The sequence below is a fragment of the Triticum dicoccoides genome, chromosome 4A, assembly GCF_002162155.2.
Source record: "Triticum dicoccoides isolate Atlit2015 ecotype Zavitan chromosome 4A, WEW_v2.0, whole genome shotgun sequence".
NCBI lineage: Eukaryota > Viridiplantae > Streptophyta > Magnoliopsida > Poales > Poaceae > Triticum > Triticum dicoccoides.
The window spans coordinates 629,837,821-629,848,458 of record NC_041386.1 but is presented as its reverse complement, the minus strand read 5'-3'; the positions used below and the strand labels follow the sequence as shown (position 1 = coordinate 629,848,458).

The window sequence follows — 10,638 nt, the reverse complement described above, 5'->3', positions numbered from 1 at the left end:
CATTCATGGTAGGGATTGTTAGCTTGCTATCTTCTTCCTCTATCTAGTTCTAGTTGTATGCATCATTGCTTATAATGACACACAGATTTCCAGTGGCGTCGGTATCATAAAACTGAAAGTCTGCCAGGCCAGGATTCTTAACTCTCAAGGGACCATGCCATAGCTCTGCGCCCTGCGATTCTGCGACCGACCAACAGCTAGCTGTGAATTCCGCCCACATGGTTACCGCTGGATTTGCCCGGCCGTGGTCCAGACACGGGAGGGGAGCCGGCCATGCTTAACTGTTAAGCGTTGTTACAGCAGTGCCAGTGCAGTGTAGGCGCAGGGCAGCCCGGTGGGAGCCGGATCCCCTGGCCACCTGACGTTGGGCCACTGACGCGTGGGTCCGGGTCCACACGTCAGCAAATGCGCCGTACGTCAGAGGAGCTGCGTCCAGCCCAGTGGGGTGGGCGGAACCGAATCGCACGGCGCGCAGGCACAACGGCACGTACGCCGCGCCGCGCCATGCCACATAGTACTTGACAAAAGATATGACTGCACATGCACGTGCCGTCCCATGTTCGCCGCTGCCTGCCGGCCCCGGCCCCAGCGCACCACTCGCCAATGGCCTGCTGCTTGATCCAGAGGCATATGCACATACTCTACATAAAATTCTGATGTGTTGCTGGTGGATGCCGAGCACGTTGTGTAGCACAGTCCAATTCTGGTTCCTGCCCCGCACATTTCGGCCCTTCTCCGACCCCCTTTCGCGCCTCCCTTGTTTGCTGTCGGTGGCTCGTCCCGACCCTGACCCTGATCTGATCTGGATATCTGATCACGGCTTGCATGATGGTTAGGTTAGGTTAGGATGGATTAGGCTTTAGGGGTTAGGTGGCACGTACCTTCCGCATCCAGCCTCTTCTCCATTATTTTCCCCCTTTGGCGTACAATGATTTGATTGATGCGCAAAGGAAAGCGAGGAGGCCGCATATATGGCTCGTGGGCGCGTAACTAATCATTCAGGCCTTGTTCGGTTGCGTGCGAATCCAAGTGGATTGAAGGGGTTTGAGGGGGATTTAAACCTCTTGTAAGTCAAAATACAAACCAATCCTTGCCAATCCCCTTCAATCCTCTTAGGGAGAGGATTAACCGAACAAGCCCTCAATGATGATCGACGGGGGAAAAGGGGTGGAGGCGGGCGTCGGTCGTGGAAATGATCAAGGTTTGCGTGTGGGTGGTTGCGGTTGACAGTGAGGTGAGCCGTACGCCCACCGGAATCGGATGGGACGCGCCAACGGACGATCGGAGACCCGGCCAGCCGGTGCCATCGATCTGTGCTTGCCTTGCCTCGAACAACCATCGTCGGTGCCCTGGTTAATCGTCGGTAGGAGTACTGCCAGTCGGTAATGCTACCGGCTTAGCTTCAGATTTTGATCTTGCCTGCGGCTTGTCGGTGGGTGCAGCGGCCGGCGTTGTGTACTATGCAACTTGTGTGTATGTGTATGCTCACTGCGCCTGCGTGTTTGTAGCGCTAGCACGTAATTCGCTTGTAGTTTCTGGACAAGCATACTGTACGTACGTACAGAATGCAGACAAGTCGAATCAAAGGGAAAGAGCTGCGTACGAAGTGCTACTGTGAGAAGCCAGCCAGGAGGCTCGATCGGACCACTGCTCTTGATCAGTCCCTCTCTCTCTCATCTTGCTTACTGGAAAAGATGACAAGAGCTTGCTTGATTGATTACTCAGCGAAAATCCTTTTTTTTTCTCCCCCCGCGTCTGCCTACCTCTAGCGGCACGGGGGAATCCTAGCCGCTGCAGCTAGCGGCCAACCCCAGCGCTCACCCCCGCATCGCCGCCGCCGGAGGGCCGGCCGGCGAAGCCGTGCCGGACCCAGGAAGGTGGCGGCGGGGCGGATCTGGCCTCTCTCGCTCCCCACCCCCGCCCCCGCTCTGCCTCGCGACTCCTTCGTCCCCCCTCCCCGGCAGCGACCCCTGGTCGGTCCGGCGCGGCTGCGGTGCGCCCAGGCCATGTTGAGCGACCGGATCCGGTCCCTCCCCTCCGTCTCGGGCTCGCCGTGACTTCCCCGGCCGTTGAGGACACCACCTCCCCTTCCCGTGCGACCACGGGTCTCTTCCCCGGCGCTTCGCCGGCGTCTTCTCCAGCTGCTGCCTTCGCTTGCCGGTCCGGCGATGATTTCGGCGTTGCCTTGGGCGCCTTCCCCTACGGTCTTCCTCACCACCTGCGGCGGCGCGGCCCAGCCACTATTGGTGCTGCTGCCGGCCATGGGTGGGGTGCCGGACTTGCGGCTGGATGCCGAGGAGTTCGCAGCCTGCGGCCTTCCTTATGCAAGCGGCCCCCCTGGTCTCCGGTGGCACCTCCTCCCCCAGGCCTCGGTGACGGCTTCTGGATGGAGACGGCGATGCTTCTAGGGATTTGGCAGACACGGGGCCCCTCGCGGTAGGTCCTTGCTGGAGCTGTTTCAGCCCCGGCGGTCTCGGGCCCGCGTCTCTCCGGTGTCCCCCGCCGTCGGTGCTTCTGCTGGGCGGCTCCGGCCTTGGCAACTGGATGGCTGCGTCCCTTCGGGCTCACCTGGTTCGCCCATGTTTCGACGGCAAGGCCACGACAGTTTTGGATCTGCGTCCCTCCAGTCCTTACTTGTCGGCGTTGCTGACGCCGTCGTCCTGACCTCCCGTGTGGTTTGCTTCGTTGCCTGCCCTTCCCTGTATGCCTCAAAGCCTCCTCCTTTTGCTAGATACAAAGCTCCTGGGTTCGAAGGCGGTGCCACCCTCCGACGGTAGGTGCAGCCCTGCCAACCCGCTTCCGACACGGTGATTCGGATCAACATTGGCTTCCTCATCTTCGACCCCCAATTCGGCGGCTATGGGATTGCTCAGCTTCAGGCTAGGGAGAAATCCCTGCTCGGCTTGCTGGTGCTGGCAACGGCGGCACCTGTGGGTGTCGTTTCCTTCTTGGAGGCGTTGTCAAGGCCTTCAGCTGCGCCCCTCTTCGAGCTCAGGGGAAACCCTAGGTTTGGTTCCTCCGGACCGGATGGCGACGACGTCTCAGCATCGTTTTCCTTCTTGAAGGCGCTATCTTGCTCGCTCGCGGTGTCCGTTGTATTGGCTCGGGTGATGTTGGAGTTATGCCTGGTTCGTCTTGGCCACTCTTGGTTTTGGGTTTGGTAGGTTTAGCTGTGTTGTTTCCTTCATTCGGGCCGAGCATCCCTTCTCTCTGCTCCGGGCACCATGTTCACGCCTGCCTGTGTTCGTGTCATGTGTTGTATCCCTCAATGTACTCATTCTACTCCTTTTATTAATAGAAAGATACACAAGCTTTGCGTATTTGAAAAAAAAATTGATTACTCAGCCGGCCGGCTGGCCGGCCGGAGAATACGATAATAATGTACTACTCTGTGTGCAAGTTGGCCACCACGCATGCCATCTTCACGCCTAGCCATGTAATTAACCACGGTCTGGAACGTCGTAAAAGAATGCATGCACGGAACCTTCCTCCGATCCGGCTTTACTTACTCGAGCGCTGAACAGAGTAATTTTCTTTTACTTGGTCGATCGATGAGTAGAGTATGTGGCTACTAGTACTTGGCACGTACTCCTTCTCGTTCTTTTTAGTTCGTATATAAGACTTGTGTGAAGTCAAACCTAGTAAAGTTTGATCAACTTTACAAAAGAAAATATCAACATTCACAATGTACAATTAATATCATTAGATATGTCATTAGTTAAATTTTCATATTGTATAACTTTAGTATGATAGATGGTGATATTTTTTCATATAAATATGATCAAATTTTATAAAGTTTGACTTCAAACAATTCTTATATGCAAAATAAAAAGAATCAAAGGGTGCATTTTTAATAGTCAACGCCCGCAGATGGCCAGTATAGTTGGCGAAGCAGATTGAAATAGATGGACAAAATCAATCAGGTGCCATAATATTGTCATGGCTTGCTTTAATGCTTGTAATCATCACTGATTTTTTTATGTTTGTTATATTATCATGATTGAAGATGAATAGATCTAAATGATCTTTTTTTTTAAATGCCGCAGCACGAGTAGCAGTGGCAGTAAATTCAGTGGTCTGTCGACCAATTGCCCGATCCAGTGGATGCGTGACAGAATCAGCGACCAGATCATTATCCAAAGCAGATCAAAGAGTCACTCCTCCTACTATCAGTTGTCGTCAGCTCAGACCGAGCAGCGGCAACATCGAGCTAGCATTTAAGAGCATCTACAATCAAACTTGATAAATTCGGTCACTCAAACGACTGCAAACGTTCTTAGGCATTGCCCACGGACGTATCCAGACGACCCCTTATATATCGTGTCTGACATTCATATATCTTAAATCCGAACTCTTAAATCCATATGAATCCATGCACGTGAATCATACATGTCAATGTCACATGTAAATAACAAATATTGATACCGAAAATACATATTGTTTACACAAAATTTATTTTAAGTGCACAACTCAAACATCAACTCTTTGGTTTCCATTGTAGATCCACATATGCTCCACAAGATCATTGAGTAGCTGCGCGTGCACATGATGATCTCGAAGATTCGGATGCATCTGTAGAAAGTTCATAAGCTGAGCTGCATCTTAATCTTTCGGGATTTGAATTTGTTCTCCAGGCGCTTCAAAATCATTGGTTTGGGCAACACCATCACCCTAATCCTCAATAATTATATTGTGCAAAATAACACGAGGTCATGAGCTTCCACAAAGTTTTTGATTCTCACACATTGCAGCTTTACGAACAATTCCTCAACAAGCTTGGGTTGGATATGAGGAGTACCAGTCAGTCAGGGCGTTTGAGACCTGTTTGAGGCATCTGTCTGAGTCGAATTTTCATACCGGTCAGTAACCGGGTCGTCCGCCTGTGTGTTTGAGATGGGTTGGGGCGCCTGGCTGTAGATGATCTAATTCCATCTCTGCCCGGCTGCAAATGGAATACCGTCATCTTAAAATTAAGTTAATTAAACAACTACCAGTACTCCATCTACCAGCAATTGAAAAATCCATCGACTGCCCTCTGTAACAGCGCTCTGAAAACGTAAAAGAATGGAACCTTCTCATCAATTTTTTACTCGGCTTGCACTTAGTTTAGTAGTCAACGCGAATGGCTAGCTGGCTAGCTTGCTAAACAAATGGATGTATAGATAGACTAAGGTTGGTCATAGTAAGAAACTAGCCTAATTCGCGCGGCGGCACGCCGCGTTCGATGATCACTCGCAAATGTGCAATCTACTGATTCAAGAGTGGATCAGTGCACGCTAATTTAATTTCAGAATAATATATAGAGACATTGAAGAAATCGAACATATGAAGCTATTGAAATGTTGCAAACGTAGGAATACAAAGGTACAAATTAAAAGTAGCACACTTCAGAAGTAAACCAGTTATTCAATCTACATACAGTTCACTGCAAACAACAGAGAACTGTATATAAAAACACAAACACACTACATAAATAAGCTAGAAGTAATTGCTAGTGGATTAGATCATTCTAGTATATCCTCCTGAAGGATTGGTGAGGGTGCGCGCCCGTGTATGTGATAATGGGACCGTCGCTATCTGGGCGCTGAGGATACATGCGAAGTGGTAATATATATATGCAGTGGTATGATATTCGAAACATTGCCGCATATCGTTGCCAACATTTTAGTGTGCCTTGTGAATTGACCTTGTTGAGCATTGTTATGTTGGCAAGGATTTTTTTTTCTTCTTCACAAAGTAGTATTGTCTTTTCTTTTCTTTTTTTTGCGAGAAAAAAGAGATCTATTGCTTAACCAGTGTGGTTACAATTGTTTGAATACAGCAAATCAATCTCAGAGGGAACTGATCTAAGCCACACCACAGTGGGACGCGGAGTAACTGCTCACGCGCACATATGCTCCCGATATCCACGTCGTTGGGTTGTGCATCTGGATCTGGGCCATTTTCTTTATACGAGTGGTTGCGGTCTGCTAGAAAATGCTAACTGTAGCGAAATACGTGCACGGTAGCGGTGGGTGGTGGGCCATGTTAACACGTATGTGGACGGCCGGCCGCCGTCGGCGAGCTGAGCCGCAGGTCAGAATCGGAGGACCCATCTGATCCGTGGATCAGGAAGTTCCCTTTCCGTTTGGTGGGTACATGCATGAATTGAATGCAGGGTCCATTGTCTTCTCCGCCTAGGGCGAGGATTATTTGGAAGCTGGAGACTGAGAGATAGAGAAGGAGCGCCGGTGGCGAGGCACCATGGGTTTCTGATGCAGCCAATCGGCACGTACGTAGATCCTTGCTTGTCCGGTCATTCCGTCTCCATTTTTGGGCGACTGGCTTTGGTGAGTGAAAGGATTTGGTTTTGCCCGAATCAGATCCACTCGGCTTGAGGAAGTACGAGAGAGCTTGGTGCCTGCAAATGGCGCTATGGTGGCGGAGCAGCATCGGCCGGTGGACAGCGGCGAGGCACAGATTTTTGCGGCCAAGGAAGCATCAGCGGACAGGAGGGAGAGCTCGCCTCCGACATCGGAGCTGTCAACGGGCAAGATGAATCCCCAGGCGCCCGGGTGGAACAAGAGGTTAGTGTTGAAATTCTTCCTCCTGTCAGGAATGTAGGGATTTACACAAACTTCACATGACTAAAGAAATCGTACAATTAGAACAACTAGGGGTGAATGCTGCTTACTTTTAAGTAGTCATACGAGAACTGGTTGTGTTTGGAGGCAGATTAGGTGCTGCCGCAACGAGCAAAACACCCTGCCCAAATCAAATCAGTGAGTTCGAGAAGGATGTTAGGTGTTTTGCTGAGAACCCAGCTGAAAATTTGATCAAACCAGTTCTTGCGACTACTTTCGACTCTTTGGGCGAGGCGTACGACTTCTACAATCTGTACTCACGAGAAGAGCCGGCTTATTGTCAAGAGGACGAAATGCATGCAGGAAATAGTGTGTGGGTGCTCGGTGAGTAAGAAATTTTGGTTTAGATAGCTTGTATCTGTCAATTCAGTTATGGTCAGGAGTGCTGTAATTTTCTTAATTGAGTGAAATTTGGAAACATGTTGCAGGGTAAAGCTGATGTTGAGAACACAAGGTCTTGTTGCTGTGAGTACCCTGCTCTGGTAAGGCTTCTATGGGCAGAGGACAACGGGTAGTACATTGCAGAGCATAGAGAGAATCACAACCATTGGATTTCACCTAATTTTGTTGAGACAGTCCACTGACCATTGCACAAGCACATCGATGTATACAGCAGGGACCGAATAGTGGTAAATGCAAGTCATCTCCTATCTCAGGGAGCTGCATTTTTCAAGTTGAGAGGCGGTTGCCGTTTAGCGTACATTGCGAGGGTCGGCGGGTGAACAAGACTATGCGGCCGATTAGAAGGTACGCCACTGACCCAATAGGATGCGCTGGCATTTTTAGTTGTGTATTGCCCCCTTAAATCAATCCCCCCTTTCCGCCTATCGCTTGCCAAATTCATGGTGCTTGAGGATGTGAACGTCTGAACGATGGTGACATCCCCATTGGGTGCTATATTATCCGGTGGCCACGACAAATATTAATGCTGGTCAGCAACAGCCGGCAGTGCCGGTGTTAAGCTGCAACAGCCGGCAGTGCCGGGTTAAGCGTGGAGGGGCAGATCTGTGCAACGGAGGCGGGGTGAATGCTGGAAGGCAAGGTTCACCACATGCATAGCTCCTGGCTGGACGCAAAGGTCTATGCGCAATCAGTTCTACAAATTCAGAAAAGGTAATTCAACCCTGAACTGATGGGTGTACATGCATATTTTTGTTGTTTTGAATCATGACGGTGATGAAGAGCATTTTAACAAGTAATGTATCTTGATAAATATGAATGATTTTGGACGGTAATTTTTTTCATTGGTATAGGTAGACAGTGCTGGTACATTTTGACAATTATTTGACATCTTAGTGAATGATTTCGGTAGACGTCTGAAGATTGGTATATGTAGCAAGGTGGTTCTGCAAACTCAATGTGTGCTTCTGATAACTGAACCAATATTTATCTGGTTCATTGATCAGCTGGGTGGCAGTCTGAGTACCATGGTGCCTTGACATTGAGCTGTGATAAGCACATGGATACCAAAAGTTTTGACTATCATGTGTTCGTCCTAAGTATATGGTGATTTAAACATTTCTGCAATGCATGCAGGGTAAGGATTGGGGCGGCTGTGCCAGGGAGGACACGTCCTAATCGCCCAAGTGCCCTGGAGAAGGCAATTCGTGGGTCCGCTGAGAATCCAGGGGACAATGTCTGATTGTAATGAAACTGGGGATACGCCTTGGTTCTTTAGGTGAAGCATAAGACTTATACAACTTGCACTCCTGCAAGAAGGGATCTGGTATTACATATGGGAAAGGCAGACCAAATGTCGAGCTGTCAAAATGCATGCTGCAGTGTGCGGTAAGAACTTCATTTCAGAATTCTCCAGAATGTACTGCTGGTTTGTTGTGATGTCAATGGCCAAAACTAAAGTTCTGAATGTTGTGTGTTATGCAGGGGAAGGCTGGTGATGAGAGGTCATGCCATTGTGAGTGCCCGGCTCTTATTCGATTGTTGCGATGGGGTGGCCTACAACAAGCAAGGAGAAGTGCCATATGAAGGTTTGAGTAAGCTGGCAAGACTGCAAAATTTGTGCATCGGCAGGGCCGATCGTGGGGATGTTCCGAAACAGTCTTGAAGGCCTGGGGCGTCGAAGTTCACCGGAGGAACAAGTGCACCAATGCAGAACTAAGACTACAAGGTGGCTGCTGAACATTGGAGGAAATATGAGACCAGTGTGATGTATCTGGTGAGCAAAGGAAAACTTTTCTGTATCGGCCTGTAATGAATTATGAAATTTTGTGTTGTGCTCTTGAGCAGCCCACGCTGTATGTTTCTTTAAGTTTTCAGCGGTAGTACGTAGTTTGACTATGCAATTATTTTAATGTAACGAAGTGATGTTTCGGGCCAATCAAACTACATGGGTTGGCAATGTTAGCATTAGAACGACCTGCATGCTAGGCTCATGAATACAAAGCAGATGTTGATCTGTCAATCAGTAGCTGTGCCTTGTTCTGAATTTAGTAAGATATGAAATTTCTAACTACAATTGCTTGGTGTATGCTCATGCTCCAAACCAAAGGTTTAAATTTCATTGTATAGTTGGCCATGCCTGCTTGGGCGTGAAGAGAAAAACACAACAAATTCAACTTTTTAACACCAAGGGGCGGTTTGCTCAAGCCCTGTACATAAGCACTTAAGCAGGGAGTTGAGGGTTTAGGGTTTCAGTCATCCACGCGAAGGTTTGGTTGGAGCAAGATCAAGTTTGAGTGCAAGGAGAAATAGAGTGAATGGCTCAGACCGAGTTATCTAGCGCCTCCTCTGTGGGCTGTGGGCCTGTGGCTACGGCTTCAGAGCATACTCAACTGATGATGGTGGATTAGCAGTTGTATAAGTTGAGAGCATTGCTCGGTTGCTGTCTATTGTATTGATATTTTGTAGGACTGTGCTAATTTCCACACGTACGGGAGTTTAGCAACAGATCCGAACGGACACCATCAACTCAATAGTATGCATGCATGCATGTAATGTAATCACATTGAGCTACTCACGTATTTGTAATAGTCAATCTCATGCAACCATGCATATAGAACAAAATTGCTGACATCATCAAATATTCTCTCAATCTTCAAATTCAAAATGTTTTGTAGCTCAAACCGCCGCTCCGATTGAAAAACTATTTTCACATAAAATATTCGTCACGACGAGACCTTCGAAACAAGATCCCATGTTGGTATGTTTCGACGACTTTTTTTTGGTGTCAAAAGTTATCAGACTTAGGCTAAATAACTTATCATCTCTGTGGTACGTCACTTATCATCCTGTTTATATAGAAGTTACCGAGGCATAAAAATGGCTCCTCCAACAATCCCTCCAAATGCAAATGCACTAGAGCACAGGAAAGCAGATGTCGTTGTAGATTCTTGCTCTTTTGAAACTGTAAAATATTTTATAACTCAAACTATCATTTTTATCGAAAAATTGTTTCACAAAAAAATTCCATCGCGACGAGAACTTTGAAATTAGATCTCACGTTGTCATGTTTTGATCAAAAGTTACCAGAAAATTATCAGTTATGTTATATGTATATTACCATGTTATTTATGTAGAAGTGACCGGAGGTGTGTTTTCAAAGACTTCTTCCTCCGGGGTCAAAGTTACAGTGGTATTTGTACCTAATTTATCAGGTCCGCAATGCATATATTACCATGCTATTTGCATAGAAGTAACCGGGGTATGTTTCAACAACTTCTTTTCAGGTCTAAATTTACTTCAGTGTTTGTACCTAAGTTATCAGATCTGCGATGTGTGAGTTACCATGCTATTCACACAAAAGTTACCGAGGGGATATTTCATCAACCCCTCCCCCATGCCAAAGTTATCAGGACCGAGGTACACAAGTTATCAGGTCTGCGATATGAGTGTTATCATGTTATTCACATAAAAGTTACCAGGAGGATATTTCATCACCCCCCATACACACACACCCCATGCCAAAGTTATCAGGACCGTGTTACATAAGTTATCAGGTGTGTGATGTGTGAGTTATCATGCTATTCACACAAAAGTTAACAGTGGTATATTTAAT

The 10,638-nt window shown here is 47.9% G+C and overlaps 1 protein-coding gene across 3 annotated transcripts; it reads left to right on the top strand.

Moving 5' to 3' along the window:
- The first annotated feature begins 6,072 nt into the window (after window positions 1-6,072).
- On the top strand, window positions 6,073-8,892 carry LOC119287531. Of its 3 annotated transcripts, none has more exons than XR_005140885.1 (6): window positions 6,073-6,271; window positions 6,363-6,566; window positions 6,825-6,947; window positions 7,052-7,736; window positions 8,160-8,411; window positions 8,508-8,892. XR_005140885.1 is itself a non-coding variant. In XM_037567083.1 (6 exons), exons 1-4 carry the CDS (start codon window positions 6,255-6,257, stop codon window positions 7,054-7,056), a joined length of 459 nt encoding a protein of 152 aa, XP_037422980.1. In that variant the 5' UTR covers window positions 6,073-6,254; the 3' UTR covers window positions 7,057-7,370; window positions 8,160-8,411; window positions 8,508-8,892. The 3 variants fall into 3 exon arrangements, 2 of the variants coding, with proteins under 2 accessions (XP_037422980.1, XP_037422979.1); XM_037567083.1 differs by having other exon boundaries at window positions 6,715-6,947; window positions 7,052-7,370; XM_037567082.1 differs by having other exon boundaries at window positions 6,715-6,947.
- The last annotated feature ends 1,746 nt before the right edge of the window (window positions 8,893-10,638 follow it).

Excerpts from the sequence above, each read along its gene's own strand:
- LOC119287531 (XM_037567083.1), top strand. Across the intron at positions 6,567-6,714 it reads GCGCCCGGGTGGAACAAGAG|ATTAGGTGCTGCCGCAACGA; the intron begins GTTAGTGTTGAA and ends GTTTGGAGGCAG.